The 15,990-nt window shown below is 32.3% G+C and overlaps 13 protein-coding genes and 24 non-coding genes across 37 annotated transcripts, besides 1 other annotated feature; 23 read left to right on the top strand and 14 right to left on the bottom strand. All coding sequences in view use genetic code 5, as the record gives it.

Moving 5' to 3' along the window:
* Positions 1-67, top strand: KEG56_t01. Its single transcript has one exon. It is a non-coding gene; the product is annotated as a tRNA-Ile (tRNA).
* A 25-nt stretch (positions 68-92) lies between these two features.
* KEG56_t02 lies at positions 93-162 on the bottom strand. Its single transcript has one exon. It is a non-coding gene; the product is annotated as a tRNA-Gln (tRNA).
* Positions 163-191: 29 nt separating this feature from the next.
* Positions 192-260, top strand: KEG56_t03. The gene has a single exon. It is a non-coding gene; the product is annotated as a tRNA-Met (tRNA).
* ND2 (NADH dehydrogenase subunit 2) lies at positions 261-1,260 on the top strand. The gene has a single exon. A coding segment is annotated over exon 1 (1,000 nt).
* On the top strand, positions 1,261-1,329 carry KEG56_t04. Its single transcript has one exon. It is a non-coding gene; the product is annotated as a tRNA-Trp (tRNA).
* KEG56_t05 lies at positions 1,329-1,394 on the bottom strand. The gene has a single exon. It is a non-coding gene; the product is annotated as a tRNA-Cys (tRNA).
* Position 1,395: 1 nt separating this feature from the next.
* On the bottom strand, positions 1,396-1,461 carry KEG56_t06. The gene has a single exon. It is a non-coding gene; the product is annotated as a tRNA-Tyr (tRNA).
* Positions 1,462-1,463: 2 nt separating this feature from the next.
* Positions 1,464-2,997, top strand: COX1 (cytochrome c oxidase subunit I; the record flags this gene model as incomplete). The annotated part of the gene is made up of 1 exon: positions 1,464-2,997. A coding segment is annotated over one exon (1,534 nt), but the record flags the coding sequence as incomplete, so codon positions are not given.
* Positions 2,998-3,063, top strand: KEG56_t07. Its single transcript has one exon. It is a non-coding gene; the product is annotated as a tRNA-Leu (tRNA).
* A 5-nt stretch (positions 3,064-3,068) lies between these two features.
* On the top strand, positions 3,069-3,756 carry COX2 (cytochrome c oxidase subunit II). The gene has a single exon. A coding segment is annotated over exon 1 (688 nt).
* On the top strand, positions 3,757-3,825 carry KEG56_t08. Its single transcript has one exon. It is a non-coding gene; the product is annotated as a tRNA-Lys (tRNA).
* Positions 3,826-3,827: 2 nt separating this feature from the next.
* On the top strand, positions 3,828-3,897 carry KEG56_t09. Its single transcript has one exon. It is a non-coding gene; the product is annotated as a tRNA-Asp (tRNA).
* ATP8 (ATP synthase F0 subunit 8) lies at positions 3,898-4,056 on the top strand. Its single transcript has one exon. The coding sequence runs from the start codon at positions 3,898-3,900 to the stop codon at positions 4,054-4,056; it is 159 nt and encodes a 52-aa protein (YP_001315035.1).
* ATP6 (ATP synthase F0 subunit 6) lies at positions 4,050-4,724 on the top strand. The gene has a single exon. The coding sequence runs from the start codon at positions 4,050-4,052 to the stop codon at positions 4,722-4,724; it is 675 nt and encodes a 224-aa protein (YP_001315036.1).
* Positions 4,725-4,731: 7 nt separating this feature from the next.
* Positions 4,732-5,521, top strand: COX3 (cytochrome c oxidase subunit III). The gene has a single exon. A coding segment is annotated over exon 1 (790 nt).
* On the top strand, positions 5,522-5,587 carry KEG56_t10. The gene has a single exon. It is a non-coding gene; the product is annotated as a tRNA-Gly (tRNA).
* On the top strand, positions 5,588-5,939 carry ND3 (NADH dehydrogenase subunit 3). The gene has a single exon. A coding segment is annotated over exon 1 (352 nt).
* On the top strand, positions 5,940-6,004 carry KEG56_t11. Its single transcript has one exon. It is a non-coding gene; the product is annotated as a tRNA-Ala (tRNA).
* A 2-nt stretch (positions 6,005-6,006) lies between these two features.
* Positions 6,007-6,071, top strand: KEG56_t12. Its single transcript has one exon. It is a non-coding gene; the product is annotated as a tRNA-Arg (tRNA).
* Position 6,072: 1 nt separating this feature from the next.
* On the top strand, positions 6,073-6,141 carry KEG56_t13. Its single transcript has one exon. It is a non-coding gene; the product is annotated as a tRNA-Asn (tRNA).
* Positions 6,142-6,208, top strand: KEG56_t14. Its single transcript has one exon. It is a non-coding gene; the product is annotated as a tRNA-Ser (tRNA).
* On the top strand, positions 6,209-6,278 carry KEG56_t15. Its single transcript has one exon. It is a non-coding gene; the product is annotated as a tRNA-Glu (tRNA).
* A 7-nt stretch (positions 6,279-6,285) lies between these two features.
* On the bottom strand, positions 6,286-6,352 carry KEG56_t16. Its single transcript has one exon. It is a non-coding gene; the product is annotated as a tRNA-Phe (tRNA).
* Positions 6,353-6,365: 13 nt separating this feature from the next.
* Positions 6,366-8,088, bottom strand: ND5 (NADH dehydrogenase subunit 5). Its single transcript has one exon. A coding segment is annotated over exon 1 (1,723 nt).
* Positions 8,089-8,097: 9 nt separating this feature from the next.
* Positions 8,098-8,164, bottom strand: KEG56_t17. The gene has a single exon. It is a non-coding gene; the product is annotated as a tRNA-His (tRNA).
* On the bottom strand, positions 8,165-9,505 carry ND4 (NADH dehydrogenase subunit 4). Its single transcript has one exon. The coding sequence runs from the start codon at positions 9,503-9,505 to the stop codon at positions 8,165-8,167; it is 1,341 nt and encodes a 446-aa protein (YP_001315040.1).
* Positions 9,499-9,798, bottom strand: ND4L (NADH dehydrogenase subunit 4L). The gene has a single exon. It carries the CDS (start codon positions 9,796-9,798, stop codon positions 9,499-9,501), a length of 300 nt encoding a protein of 99 aa, YP_001315041.1.
* Positions 9,799-9,800: 2 nt separating this feature from the next.
* Positions 9,801-9,868, top strand: KEG56_t18. Its single transcript has one exon. It is a non-coding gene; the product is annotated as a tRNA-Thr (tRNA).
* KEG56_t19 lies at positions 9,869-9,935 on the bottom strand. Its single transcript has one exon. It is a non-coding gene; the product is annotated as a tRNA-Pro (tRNA).
* A 1-nt stretch (position 9,936) lies between these two features.
* ND6 (NADH dehydrogenase subunit 6) lies at positions 9,937-10,452 on the top strand. The gene has a single exon. The coding sequence runs from the start codon at positions 9,937-9,939 to the stop codon at positions 10,450-10,452; it is 516 nt and encodes a 171-aa protein (YP_001315042.1).
* Positions 10,453-10,455: 3 nt separating this feature from the next.
* CYTB (cytochrome b) lies at positions 10,456-11,591 on the top strand. The gene has a single exon. A coding segment is annotated over exon 1 (1,136 nt).
* On the top strand, positions 11,592-11,661 carry KEG56_t20. The gene has a single exon. It is a non-coding gene; the product is annotated as a tRNA-Ser (tRNA).
* Positions 11,662-11,681: 20 nt separating this feature from the next.
* Positions 11,682-12,620, bottom strand: ND1 (NADH dehydrogenase subunit 1). Its single transcript has one exon. The coding sequence runs from the start codon at positions 12,618-12,620 to the stop codon at positions 11,682-11,684; it is 939 nt and encodes a 312-aa protein (YP_001315044.1).
* Positions 12,621-12,625: 5 nt separating this feature from the next.
* KEG56_t21 lies at positions 12,626-12,693 on the bottom strand. Its single transcript has one exon. It is a non-coding gene; the product is annotated as a tRNA-Leu (tRNA).
* Positions 12,694-12,695: 2 nt separating this feature from the next.
* Positions 12,696-14,064, bottom strand: KEG56_r02. Its single transcript has one exon. It is a non-coding gene; the product is annotated as a l-rRNA (ribosomal RNA).
* A 3-nt stretch (positions 14,065-14,067) lies between these two features.
* KEG56_t22 lies at positions 14,068-14,139 on the bottom strand. Its single transcript has one exon. It is a non-coding gene; the product is annotated as a tRNA-Val (tRNA).
* Positions 14,140-14,995, bottom strand: KEG56_r01. Its single transcript has one exon. It is a non-coding gene; the product is annotated as a s-rRNA (ribosomal RNA).
* Positions 14,996-15,990: a D loop (control region).

A 15,990-nucleotide genomic window follows, 5' to 3' on the forward strand; every position in this document is an offset into this window, starting at 1 on the left:
AATGAAGTGCCTGAAAAAGGATTATCTTGATAGGGTAAAACATGTAAGTAAAGCCTTACCTTCATTATTGCTCCTCCCTCCCCCCTTTTTTTTTATACCCAATGGAATCAACACCATTCCTCCAAAGATCAAAACTTTGTGTGCGCTTTACACCAGAGTATATCCTTATAATAGTTTATTCTTTTTAATATAAAAAGATAAGCTAAGCAAGCTCGTGGGCTCATACCCCATCTATGAGGGTCATACTCCCTCTCTTTTTAATTCCTCTTTCTTCCTCTCAGATTTTATTTTTTTCAACTCTTATATTAGGGACTCTTCTCTCCATTTCATCTTCTTCTTGGTTCGGTGCTTGAATGGGGCTAGAACTAAATCTTTTATCCTTTATTCCACTTATTTCTTCCAAAAACAACCAATACTCTTCAGAGGCTGCTTTAAAATATTTTTTAATTCAAGCTTTAGGTTCATCAATCATTATCATATCTGCCTCTTTTATAATGTCCTCAAGTGAGCTTGCCACTACTTTGTTTACTGTTGCTCTTCTACTTAAAGCTGGAGCCGCTCCTTTTCATTTCTGATTTCCTAGAGTGATAGAAGGACTTCAATGAAACCAAGTTATTATCCTTATAACAATTCAAAAAATTGCTCCCTTGTCATTACTGTCATACTTATTATACTCCAATACTTTATATATTGTTCCAGCAGCTATTATCACCTCAGCACTGGTAGGAGCAATCGGAGGGATTAATCAGACATTTCTTCGTAAAATCATAGCTTACTCGTCAATTAACCATATAGCCTGAATAATATCAGCGATCTTGATCAGTGAAACTAACTGACTCCTTTACTTTTCTTTTTACTGTCTCATTTCCAGTTCAGTAGCGATTTTATTTAATTATCAAGACGTCTTCCATATTTCTCATATTGGAAATCACACTCCACACTCATCCCATATAAAAATCCTAACATTCACTTCTCTTCTTTCTCTGGGGGGATTACCTCCTTTCACTGGGTTTATTCCTAAGTGAATTATCATTCAAGAAATGGTATCTTCTCATATATTTATTACTCTAGCTATTTTATTAGCTTCAGCTCTCTTAACTTTATTCTACTATCTACGAGTAGCCATAACAGCCCTCACTATTTCAAGACCAAAGACCAAGTGAAGTACAAAATCAACGATTTCATCTTACATAACTCCATCAATAATTTATATGAACATTTTCGGACTTCTAGCTCCTAGCTTATTTACGATCATTCTATAAAGCTTTAAGTTATCTAAACTAATAGCCTTCAAAGTTATCAAAAAGAGTAAAAATCTCTTAAGCTTTAAGCTCTGGCGCTTTGCGCATCTTCAGAATTGCAGTCTGACGTCTTATAATTTCCACTACAAAGCCATGATAAAAGGATTATAAATCCGTATATAGATTTACAGTCTATCGCCTACACCTCAGCCATTTTATCCAACGCAACGATGATTATTTTCTACAAACCACAAAGACATTGGAACATTATACTTTATCTTCGGGGCTTGAGCTGGAATAGTAGGTACCGCTCTTAGACTTATTATCCGAGCTGAATTAGGTCAACCTGGGAGCCTCATTGGGGATGATCAAATTTATAACGTAGTTGTCACAGCTCACGCTTTTGTAATAATTTTTTTTATAGTTATACCAATTATAATTGGAGGATTTGGTAATTGACTAGTACCTTTAATGTTAGGTGCCCCAGATATAGCCTTCCCTCGGATGAATAATATAAGCTTCTGGTTATTACCTCCTTCTCTCACATTGCTTTTATCAAGAGGAATGGTTGAAAGAGGTGTCGGAACCGGATGAACGGTATACCCTCCTTTATCTGCCAGTATTGCTCACGCTGGAGCTTCAGTAGATCTTGGAATTTTCTCTCTTCACTTAGCTGGAGTATCTTCTATTCTGGGAGCAGTAAACTTTATAACAACTGTAATCAATATACGATCTACAGGAATAACTATAGACCGTATACCTCTATTTGTATGAGCAGTATTTATCACTGCTTTATTACTACTTTTATCATTACCAGTCTTAGCAGGAGCTATTACTATACTTTTAACAGACCGTAATCTTAACACATCATTCTTCGACCCAGCAGGAGGAGGAGACCCAGTTTTATATCAACATTTATTCTGATTCTTCGGTCACCCAGAAGTATATATTTTAATTTTACCTGCTTTTGGTATAATTTCCCATATTATTAGTCAAGAATCTGGTAAAAAAGAAGCATTCGGAACACTCGGGATAATCTATGCTATACTTGCTATTGGTGTCCTAGGATTCGTAGTATGAGCACACCATATATTTACAGTAGGTATGGATGTTGATACTCGTGCTTATTTTACATCTGCAACAATGATTATTGCCGTTCCTACAGGTATTAAAATTTTCAGTTGACTAGGTACTCTTCATGGTACTCAACTTAACTATAGTCCTTCTCTAATTTGAGCGCTAGGATTTGTATTTCTATTTACTGTGGGTGGTTTAACCGGTGTTGTACTAGCTAATTCTTCAATTGACATTATTTTACATGATACATACTACGTAGTAGCACATTTCCACTATGTTCTTTCAATAGGAGCTGTATTTGGTATTTTTGCAGGTATTGCCCACTGATTCCCTTTATTTACGGGGCTTACCTTAAACCCTAAGTGATTAAAAATTCACTTTCTTGTTATATTCATTGGAGTAAATATTACATTCTTCCCCCAACATTTCTTAGGTCTTAATGGAATACCTCGACGATACTCAGACTACCCAGATGCTTATTCAGCATGAAATGTTGTATCTTCCATTGGATCAACGGTATCCCTGATTGCCGTGTTAGGCTTTGTTATAATCGTCTGAGAAGCATTAACTGCTGCTCGGCCTGTAGTTTTTTCACTATTCTTACCAACTTCAATCGAATGACAGCATAACCTTCCACCAGCAGATCATAGTTATATAGAAATTCCCTTAATCACTAATTTCTAAAATGGCAGACAGATGCATAGGATTTAAGCTCCTACCAGGAAGATTATTTCTTCTTTTAGAAAACTTATGCCAACATGAGGTCACTTAGGTTTACAAGATAGAGCATCCCCACTTATAGAACAATTAATTTTTTTTCATGACCACGCTATAGTTGTACTCATTTTAATTACAACACTAGTAGGTTATATAATATCAACCCTTTTCTTTAACACCTTCACAAATCGTTTCTTACTAGAAGGACAAACTATTGAAATTGTATGAACTGTTTTACCTGCTTTGATTCTTATCTTCATTGCCCTTCCTTCGTTACGACTGTTATATTTATTAGATGAAGTGAATAACCCTAGCGTAACATTGAAAACCATCGGACATCAATGATACTGAAGATATGAATATTCAGACTTCCTCCAAGTCGAATTTGATTCTTATATAATTCCTTCCAATGAATTACCTGAGGACGGATTTCGACTTCTAGATGTAGATAATCGAACTGTGTTACCAATAAACACTCAGATCCGAGTTTTGATTAGTGCTGCTGATGTAATTCATTCATGAACAGTGCCAGCACTTGGTGTTAAGGCAGATGCCATTCCAGGACGACTTAATCAAGTAAGTTTCTTGATAAACCGGCCAGGGTTATTTTATGGTCAATGTTCAGAAATCTGTGGTGCGAACCATAGATTCATGCCTATTGTGATCGAGAGAGTATCAGTAAATTCCTTCTTAAACTGAATTTCTTCTTCCAGAGAAGCCTCATCGGATGACTGAAAGTAAGTGTAGGTCTTTTAAACCTATAATAGTAATTAACGACTACTTCCGATGATTAAAAGATTAGTTAATTAAACATAACATAAGCCTGTCATGCTTAAGTAATCAATATCATTGATATCTTTTGATCCCTCAAATAGCTCCCTTATTATGACTAAACCTATTTCTTATATTTTCAACCACATTTATTGTATTTATTATCTTAAATTATTTCATTAAAGTACCTACAAAAATTGAAAAATCACCTTCTCCACTACAAAAAGTAGAAATAAATTGAAAATGATAACAAATTTATTCTCAGTCTTTGATCCTACATCAAGAGTTCTTATACTCCCTCTTAACTGAATATCTACCTTCCTTGGAATGATATTTTTGCCTATACTTTATTGAGCAATACCATCACGATGATCCCTATTATGAACTTTGATTACAAGAACTCTTCACAAAGAATTTAAAACTTTATTAGGTTCATCTCATTTTGGAACTACACTCATATTTGTTAGTCTTTTTAGCCTTATTGTTTTTAATAACTTTTTAGGTCTACTTCCATACGTTTTTACAAGCACAAGACATCTTACTATAACACTAGCTCTTGCCCTACCTTTATGAGTAGCCTTTATAATATTCGGATGAATTAACCACACTCAACATATGTTTGCTCATCTTGTTCCGCAAGGGACTCCCGGAGCTCTTATACCTTTTATAGTATTAATTGAAACCATCAGAAATGTAATCCGACCTGGTACCTTAGCAGTGCGATTAGCAGCTAATATAATTGCAGGCCACCTATTACTTACTCTTTTAGGAAGAACTGGTCCTTCCTTATCAGCTACATTGATTTCTATGCTTATTATTGGACAGATCCTATTATTAATTCTTGAAGCTGCTGTAGCAGTTATTCAGTCATATGTATTTGCAGTATTAAGAACCCTTTATGCTAGCGAAGTCACATAATAAACTAATGACATCATCTCACGGACATCACGCCTTCCACTTAGTAGACATAAGACCATGACCTCTTACGGGCTCAATTAGAGCTATAATATTAACTACGGGATTAGTTAAATGATTTCACCAATTCAATCCTGACCTATTAATTTTAGGAGTTACTGCTACTACTCTCACTATAATCCAATGGTGACGGGATATTACACGAGAAGGAACTTATCAAGGTCTTCATACAAAAGCAGTTACTATTGGGCTTCGATGGGGAATAATTCTATTTATTACCTCAGAAGTTTTATTCTTTTTTTCATTTTTTTGAGCCTTCTTCCACAGAAGACTTGCTCCTAACGTGGAAGTGGGGAGATGCTGACCTCCAGCAGGTATTCAGACTTTTAATCCATTCCAAATTCCTCTCCTGAATACTGCTATCCTGCTTGCTTCTGGAGCTACTGTAACATGAGCTCACCACGCAATTATAGAATCTAACCACTCCCAGGCTATACAAAGTCTAGGCATTACAGTATTCTTAGGGATATACTTTACGGCACTACAAGCTTTAGAATATTATGAAGCCCCATTTACAATTGCCGATTCTGTTTATGGTTCCACTTTCTTTGTTGCTACTGGTTTTCACGGTCTTCATGTTATTATTGGTAGAACTTTTTTAATAGTTTGTTTATATCGTTTATATAAATGTCATTTTTCAGCTACTCATCATTTCGGATTTGAAGCTGCCGCTTGGTATTGACACTTTGTAGATGTAGTTTGACTCTTCCTTTATATCTCCATTTATTGATGAGGAGGATGCCTTTTTAGTATAATAGTATATTTGGCTTCCAACCAGAGGGTCTAGAAAATTTCTAGGAAAGGCAATGATCGTTTTATTAATCTCAATTACAATTACTTTAATCATTAGAGCTGTTGTTATAATTCTTGCTTCCCTTTTAGCAAAAAAAACCATCATAGACCGTGAAAAAAATTCACCATTCGAGTGCGGCTTTGATCCTAAAGGATCCGCCCGACTCCCTTTTTCTCTTCGGTTTTTCTTAATTGCTGTTATTTTTCTTATTTTTGATGTAGAAATTACACTATTACTACCTTTGGCTATGATCATCAATTTTTCAAATATTTCGGCCTGAGCCTTTACAGGATTCGTATTCATCATTATTCTTCTTGTTGGATTATACCATGAATGAAACCAAGGAGCATTAGAATGAGCTTATTGGAGTTATAGTCAACAATGACATTTGATTTGCACTCAAAAAGTGCTCCATTAGGAGCTAACTTCATTAAGTAAAAAGCGAACTATTGCACTCAGTTTCGGCCTGATTTTTGGTGTTAACTCACCTTTACTTGCTTGGTTAAAGCCAAAATAGAGGCTTATCACTGTTAATGATAGAAATGGAGTCCAACCCTCCTAACCAAGGGGACAGGTGGATCAAGAAGAAGCTGCTAACTTCTCCCTTAAGCGGTTAAACTCCGTTTATGTCCCTGTTATTATAGTGTAATAAACACATTACATTTTCATTGTAAAACTAAAGGTAAACAATCCTTTTAAAAACAGTGCATTATAAGTAGAATATACCTACAAATTAGACTAATTTCCTTTGCAGCTTCAGTGCAATGCTCTATTATATAAGCTATATAGGTAAACTACAACAAATACTAATACAATCACTCAAAGTAAGAAACTTAATATATAAATTTTTATACTATTGTCCTGGAACACTTGCAAAATTTTAGATCTTCTCATAATAAAAGAATAAATTCCCTGTCCTCCATAATATTCAGACCATCCTATATCTCCAACTCTCTGATAAGTTTCTCCTCTCCCTAAAAAGTTCTTACTTGCTCCGTATGTAGATAAGAAAGGCATAAATCATATAGAACCAGAAAATACAACTCTATTATAATATTTTAAAGAATTCAGATTGTAATTAACAGCATTTAAATTTAACAGATAACCCAGAACGCCTCCAATCACTCTTACAATTAAAGCCAATATTTTAAAAACAGGACTTATACAAATTATATAAGGACATGGAAAAATCAATCAAGCTAATGTAGCTCCTCCAAATACAGCTCCAACTCTTAGTCCCATTATAGGATTAGTTATAATCTTACCTTCATCTCTAATAGAATACAGGTTACCCAAATTAAAATCCCCAGATAAACTATAATAAACTAGGCGCATCGTATAACACACCGTTAAACCAGTCGCTAAAGCATATAATAAAAAAGAAACTAAATTAATCGGAGATATAAAGGCAACTTCCAAAATTATATCTTTAGAGTAAAAACCAGCCAAAAAAGGAGTTCCACATAGGGCTAAATTAGCTAAGTTTATGCATATTCCCGTCAACGGTATATGATATACTAGTCCCCCTATTATCCGAATATCTTGATAATCTTTTACACTGTGAATTACAGCCCCGGCACACATAAATAAAAGAGCTTTAAACAATGCATGAGCCAATAAATGAAAAAAAGCAAGGTCAGCATAACCTAACGAAAGAATTCTTATTATCACTCCTAATTGACTTAAAGTAGATAAAGCAATGATTTTTTTTAAATCATATTCAAAGTTTGCCCCCAAACCGGCTATGAATATAGTTAATCTAGATAAGAGTAATAATACCGTTTGACTTAACCGCCCTTCTAGAGCCGGACTAAACCGAATTAATAAGTAAACTCCAGCAGTTACTAGAGTAGATGAATGAACCAGTGCAGAAACCGGAGTGGGTGCAGCTATAGCTGCAGGTAATCAAGCGGAAAAGGGAATCTGAGCTCTTTTAGTTATAGCCGCCAACACTACTAACCCGCAAAGCAGTCCGCCAGATCCAATAATAGGTATATTTTCAACGTAAAATAAGAAATTCCATCCTCCACAACTGAAAAATAGAGAGATAGCTAGCAAGATAGCCACGTCTCCTACCCGATTTGAAAGAGCTGTTAATATTCCAGCATTGGCCGATTTCTCATTCTGGTAATAAATAACTAGTGCATAAGATACTAGCCCCAGACCATCTCACCCTAACAAAATTCTAATCAAGTTTGGACTAATGATTAAAAAGCCCATAGACATGACAAAAGCCAATACCAAATATATAAATCGATTTATATTTCTATCGCCATGTATATACTCTCCTCTATAATATAATACCATAGAAGAAATAAATATTACAAATCCTAAAAACATAAAAGATATTCAATCTAAGATTAAAGTCATTACAATAGAACTGGAGTTTAATCTTAACAGTTCTCATTCAATAAATCAAGCTTGACCTCTTTTTAGACACAATAAAGAAAGAACTAAACAACTCAAAGAACCTCTAAGTAGAAATAATATTCTCGATAAATATATAGAAACTATTCATAACATGGTCTAAAATGAATAATATTCATATCTACGGTACCACAAACCGACGTTTTATTTAAACTATTTAAACTTATAAGATAAATATAACAGTTCTTCCCTTCAAGATTAAGACATTTAAAGGAAGTCAATGTAATATCAAAATTAGGTATTCTCGAACCTTGCCAGAACAACACGAAAATAAAGCTCTATAGTATTTACCATGTTGTCTCAGAGAAAATATATATAAAGTATAAGCAGCTCTGAAAAAAGATAACAATGAAATGGACAACATACTTACCTTTCTTCAAGATACAACACTAATAATCAGGCTAATTTCACCTAAAAGGTTTAAAGTAGGAGGTGCGGCTATATTACCTGCTCTTAACAAGAATCATCATAATGCTATTCTTGGTATAAAATTCATTAAGCCTTTTCTAATCAATAAGCTTCGACTTCCAATTCGTTCATAAACCATGTTAGCCAAGCAAAATAATCCTGAAGAACACAGCCCATGTCCAATTATCACCACAACTGCTCCATTTACTCCTCATCAACCAAATACTACTAATCCAGATAATACTAGCCCTATATGAGCTACAGAAGAGTAAGCAATTAAAGCTTTCATATCCACTTGTCGTAAACATATCAGACTTACAACTACTCCTCCTACTAATCTAATTCTTACCCACAATCAAGATAAATTCTTATTAGCTTCTCCGAATAAAGGTAATACTCGAATCAGACCATAACCTCCTAATTTAAGTAAAACCCCAGCCAGAATCATTGATCCTGCAACAGGTGCTTCTACATGCGCTTTTGGTAATCACAGATGTACTAAAAATATAGGTAACTTTACAATGAAAGCAAATACTGTTACTACATATCAGATACAGGAAATAAATCCAGCTCCTCTTACATTTTCGACTAACCCTAAAGTTAATCTTCCTCTTATATTATATAATCTAATCAACGATACCAACAAGGGTAATGAGGCAAATAAAGTATAAAATAATATATAAACCCCAGCCTGTAAACGCTCAGGTTGGTAACCCCACCCCAGAATTAGAATTAATGTAGGAATTAAAGAGCTTTCAAATCTAATATAAAACAATAGATAATCATTAGCCGAGAATGTTATAATTAAAAAAAATAACAGGAAGATGTTAACTAACAGAAATAAAGAGGGATAATTGTTTTCTTTTAGCACTTTTTGTCTTGAACAAACTACAAGGGCAGTAATCCAAAATCTTAACAAAATTAAAATATAACCTAATGAGTCAATATTAAAACACCATCCCGCTATATAATTACTAAAGTCATGATGGCAATATAATATTAAAATAAAGGTCAAGATAAATAAAGAACTCTGAACCGCTCATCACGAATTAACTAAGGGTATCAATATAATACAAGCCAGCATAAATTTTAACATTGTAATACTCTAAATCTTCTAAAACAGTCATTACCGTGTGTACGTACTACCGACACCAATAACGCTAATCCCAAAGCTCCTTCACAAGCAGCTAAAGTTAAAAAAAACAACACAAAATAACTTTCATGCCCTATATTAGAAAGATGTAATCTTATAATTCAAAAGATTCTCAATATAATATACTCTAAACTTAATAAAGTATTCAATAGATGTTTACGTTTAGAAACAAATACTCATAAACCGCAAATGACTCTCACTACGGGCACAATATAATAAAAATTAAGAATTAACATTAGTTTTAATAGTTTAAATAAAACATCGGTCTTGTAAACCGGAATTGAAGTATTAAATCTTCTTAAAGCATCAGAGAAAAGAGTTACCTCTTATCACTAATCCCCAAAACTAGTATTTTTAATTAAACTATTCTCTGTATTTCACTTATTATTATCCTTTCTCCTATAATTATTATTTCTTCTATCATTTTCACTCGCCTCTTGCACCCTCTAGCAATGGGGATTATACTACTATTTCAGACCATTATAATTTGTGTCACTGCCGGACTATCTATAAATTCATTTTGGTTCTCCTATATTTTATTCCTCATTTTTTTGGGAGCTATACTAGTTCTTTTTATCTATGTTGCTTCTTTAGCATCTAACGAGTCTTTTAGTTTCTCAGGGTCTCTCTTTTTAACCTCTTTTTTTATTACTTTTATAGGATTTATAATAATCTTTGTAGACCCTCTTCTTCTAAACACTCCTATATCAATCCAGCAATCTTCATTAACAAATAACCACTTATCATCTACTCAATTTTTATTAAGTTCTATTTATAATTATACTACTATAAATCTTACTTTATTTATTGTTCTTTATTTATTATTAACTTTAATTGTAGTTGTAAAAATTACAAACACTTTTTTCGGTCCTTTACGTTTATCATCATAACAAATGACAATACCAATTCGTAAATCCCACCCATTGTTTAAAATCCTGAATGGGGCCATCGTAGATTTGCCAGCTCCTGCCAATATTTCGACTCTCTGAAATTTTGGATCTCTTCTAGGTTTATGTTTAGTAATTCAGATTGTTACAGGTCTTTTTCTAGCTATGCACTATACAGCTCATGTAGATTTAGCTTTCTCAAGTGTTGCTCATATTTGCCGTGACGTTAATTACGGATGACTCTTACGCACTCTTCACGCCAATGGAGCTTCTTTCTTTTTCATTTGTTTATATATACATACAGGGCGTGGTATTTATTATGGATCCTTCCTATATTTACATGCCTGATCTGTGGGAGTTGTTATTCTTTTGTTAGTTATAGCAACAGCTTTCTTAGGTTATGTCTTACCTTGAGGACAAATATCTTTTTGAGGAGCAACTGTTATTACAAACTTATTCTCTGCTATCCCTTACATCGGAACTGACCTAGTTCAATGAATTTGAGGAGGGTTCGCCGTAGACAACGCTACACTAACCCGCTTCTTCACTTTTCATTTCTTATTCCCATTTATTGTAGCTGCCGCTACTATCATTCATATTCTTTTTATTCACCAAACAGGTTCTAATAATCCTCTTGGGATTGTAAGAAATGTAGATAAAGTACCTTTCCACCCTTACTTCACATTTAAAGATATTACTGGATTTATCGTTATATTAGCCGCTTTAATTTTATTAACCCTGCTTAACCCTTATCTTTTAGGAGATCCTGATAATTTTATCCCTGCCAATCCCTTAGTCACTCCTGCACACATTCAACCAGAATGATATTTCTTATTTGCCTACGCTATTCTCCGTTCTATTCCTAACAAGTTAGGAGGAGTCATCGCTCTTGTTATATCGATTCTTATCTTACTTGTTCTACCATTTACTCATGCTGCCAAGTTCCGAAGCCTAACATTTTACCCATTGAATCAAGTTATATTCTGATCTTTAGTTAGAATTGTTTTCCTTCTTACCTGAATTGGAGCACGACCGGTAGAAGATCCTTATGTCCTTACTGGGCAGATTCTTACTGTTCTCTACTTCTCTTACTATGTCATTAACCCTCTAACTCTTATTTGATGGGATAAAATACTAGATTAAGTTGTTTGGCTGATAGGAAAGCACGTGTTTTGAAAGCTCGCAATAGAGGTTCGAATCCTCTAATAACTTTATTTCTTAAAAGAGTACATTTATAATATAAAAACGAAACAGATAGACTTTACTCCTATAAAGAAAATCAAATAATTTAATGCTACCGGTAAAAATCTTTTTCAAGCTAAATATATCAATTTATCGTAACGAAAACGAGGCAACGTCCCCCGAACTCACACAAAGGCAAATGCTACTATTACGAGCTTTACATAATAAAGAGGTCTCAGCAAATTCCCCCCTAAAAAAATTAAAGAAAATAACATTCTTATAAATAAAATTCTTGCATACTCTGCTATAAAGATCAAGGCAAATCCCCCTCTTCTGTACTCCGTATTAAACCCTGACACTAACTCAGACTCTCCTTCTGCAAAATCAAAAGGAGTCCGGTTAGTCTCTGCTAAACAAGAAGCAAATCAAATTAAAGCCAGCGGAAAAGTAAACCATAATAATCACACATCTCGCTGATATAAACTAAATAATCTTAAGTCAAACCCTCCTACTAAAAAAATGAATGATAGTAGAATCAAAGCTAATCTTACCTCATAAGAAATAGTCTGGGCTACCGCTCGCAGGCTTCCTAATAAGGAATATTTAGAATTTGAAGCTCACCCTGCTCTTATAGTCGTATACACTCCTAGACTTGTACAACATAGAAAAAACAAAGTTCTCATACTAAAATTTATTAACCCCAGTTCATATGGCATAACTAGCCATACAATTAAAGACACAAAAAGACTAAAAACAGGAGATAAGTAATAAGGGAGAAAATTTGATATAACCGGTAGAGTCTGTTCTTTAGTGAACAACTTAACAGCATCGGCAAATGGTTGTAACAACCCTATAAATCCCACCTTGTTGGGACCCTTACGGATTTGAATATAACCCAAAATTTTACGCTCTAGTAATGTAACAAACGCAACTCCTACTAAAACACAAATAATCAACAGTAAGTAATTAATAACTATAATTAATGTTATCACAGTATTACCTGTGGGATTAACACCCACATTATTGGATCCTAAGTCCAATGCATAATTCTGCCAAAGCAACAGACCGATTATACTTATACATACAAAGCAAGAATTATTCCAATTACCTAATCCTTTCGTACTAAGATAATTTTTATAAAATTAAGAGATAGAAACCGACCTGGCTCACGCCGGTCTGAACTCAGATCATGTAAGGATTTAAAGGTCGAACAGACCCTCCTTTATAACTGCTGCATTATAAGGAACCCTTAATTCAACATCGAGGTCGCAACCCTTCCTGTCGATGTGGACTCTCAAAGAAGATTACGCTGTTATCCCTAAAGTAACTTAATCTTATGATCTCTAGTAGAGGATCATTAATTTTCCAGAAATTTCTGTCATTAAATAACTTAAGAACAGTTACTTATTATATTCTCGTCGCCCCAACGCAACAAACGTTACCTAAACTCAAGTTATACTAACAATTTATAATATAGGTAACTTATTGTAAAGCTTTATAGGGTCTTATCGTCCCCTTAATTTATTTAAGCCTTTTCACTTAAAAGTTAAATTCAATAAATATAATTGAGACAGTTTGCTTTTTGTCCAACCATTCATACGAGCCTCCAATTAAAAGACTAATGATTATGCTACCTTCGCACGGTCAGTATACCGCGGCCCTTTAAAATAAATCAGTGGGCAGGCCAGACTTTACATACCAATCATATAGACATGTTTTTGATAAACAGGCAAAAGCATTATTTGCCGAGTTCCTTAATTATATCTTGTATTAAATAAGAAATTTTTTTTCATTTCAAATTATAATATCACAGTTTATTTCTACTAATAAAATCATTATTACTTTTAATAACATATTAACTAAGAGAGTCGGATAATTACTACTAAATTTTTACTTATATAAATATTAATCGAAGATGTTACATTAACTAGAACGCTTTACTAATATGGCTGTTTTTAAGCCTAATTCAGTAATACTTAAATTACTTTTATTATAGTTTACTTATTATTAGAATAAGAAGCTCTTCCCTCCTACTCTTTATTATTTTAAAGCTTTTTTAACCTCAAAATAACTAAATTTAATTTAATTCTCCTTCAACCAGATATGAAAAATCGTCTAGCATTTCACTACTAACATAAATTTAATAATTTCATTAATACGAAAACTATTTATTTATGTTAGCTCTTTTTCTTTCGGGACTACTTACTCTAATAAGATTATTTTAATCCTCCCTAATACACAAGGTACAAGTATTTAACTTTACTTTATTTTAATTAAATTTTCAATTTATTTCATCTTTCCTTTACAGTACTTTATTCTATAACTCTTTTTAATTTTTTTTTCGATTCACTCTACTAAAACAATAATACTCCAAAATCTTTTTATTACCTTTAAATATATACACTATGATAGCTTAATATTAGTAAGACTTAATTTTCAAGATGCGTTGATTTGCACAACGAACTTCTCAACGTAAGTGAGATGCTTAACTATTCAAGCTCCATCTTGAATTTCTAGGTACACTTTCCAGTACACCTACTATGTTACGACTTATCTCGCTTTAATTAACGAGAGCGACGGGCGATGTGTACATAACCTAGAGCTAAACTCAGAAGATCTTATTAAAATCTTATTACTTTTAAATCCACCTTCAACAACAAACGTTCATTTGTTGTTCCGTTTATATTTATTACAATGTAACCCATCTCTTTCTTTATCATAAGCTGCACCTTGATCTAATATATTAGCTAGACTATTCCAACAACTTTAAATTTTATTAAAGTTATCTAATAATGACGGTATACAAACTGATTTCTACAAGATAAAGTAAGATTTTTCGTGGACTATCGATTACAGGACAGGTTCCTCTAAATAGACTAAGTTACCGCCAAATCCTTTGAGTTTCAAGACAATAGCTGTTTAATACCCAGGTAATTTTATAATTTATATAAAGTGTAACAGGGTATCTAATCCTGGTTCATTCCTTTATTTTGATAGCTTCAATTCAGATTGATATTTTTATTACCTTGTATACTAAAAAATTGATTTCACCCTTTATCAGTACAAGCTCTTAAGAAATTATCAATCAATAATATAACTATTTTTAACCAATTTTCTTTCAATTTACCTCTCAGTATAACCGCGGCTGCTGGCACAAATTTTAGCCAGGTATATTATTAGGATCATCAATTCCAATTTACATTTATTTAATTAGTACTAGGTACTGAGAATTTATTATTTAATGGTGCCCCTACCTTTAACGTTATTTACATTCCTCTAGTTTACATAAATTTTATTGGCTCACTAAAAACTTACATGTACCATTGACCTAAAAGTGAAAGAACAAGCTAGGATAAAACTTTGCATAACATGTTATTAAAGTTAATCTTATAATCTATATTTATTTTTATTTATGTAATATTTTTGTAGTATTTTTATTAAAAATGATATCATTTTAGAATAAAACTAATTTACACTTAGAATTACGTTTCTCCCCTTTTTTCCCCTTTTTTGTATAAAACATTTATTCGCTTGCATTTTATATTTGATATAATTATAATTATGCTTTTATTCTAGAACAAAAATAACAATTACATCTTTTGTTTATATTCCTACTTTTCTTTTTGTAGAATTATATGATTGCCCTCAATTTTTTTTTAGAATGCAACAATATATATAACATTTATTTTTTTATTAAAATTACGTTTATTTTTATAATTAAACAACTATTATATTAGTGATATAATTTTGACAAGCTCCATATAAATCTTGTAATTAACTAGATTTTAATAAGATTTTATATAAATATTTGTTTAATTATATATTCATTAGTTCTGTATTAAACAATTATTCTATCTATATTAACTTTAAATGTTTATTTAGCTTTAATATGACTTTAAATCTTTATATTTAAAGTGTTTCTTTAAAGCGTAGTTAATTTATATTTATTGATCAATAGATAAATAGTGAAAATATTTATCTTACTTTAAATTGTATTTACAATTAAGCATATAAATACTAGAGAATAAATCAAGTTCCTTTTATAATTCATTAAGATTATTTTTTTTAAAATAAATTAGTGTCTTCTTCTGTGAAACTTAAATATTCTCTGATTAAAGTTTCACACAAAAAGAAGACACTAATTTTTATAACTATCTTTTAATATAAAATCAATCTATTTAATTAAAAATAAATTTTTAAAATTAATTTTAGCTTATACAAAATTAATATAATATACTGTTCTAATTTTAATTTTTTTTTCTGCTCTTTTTCTATAAAGCTATGTTTTATTATCACAATTTAATGCAGAGCAAAAAATTTATGATTATAAAACAGGGATAATTTTGTTGTTTTATATAA

The sequence above is a fragment of the mitochondrial genome of Penaeus vannamei, assembly GCF_042767895.1.
Source record: "Penaeus vannamei mitochondrion, complete genome".
NCBI lineage: Eukaryota > Metazoa > Arthropoda > Malacostraca > Decapoda > Penaeidae > Penaeus > Penaeus vannamei.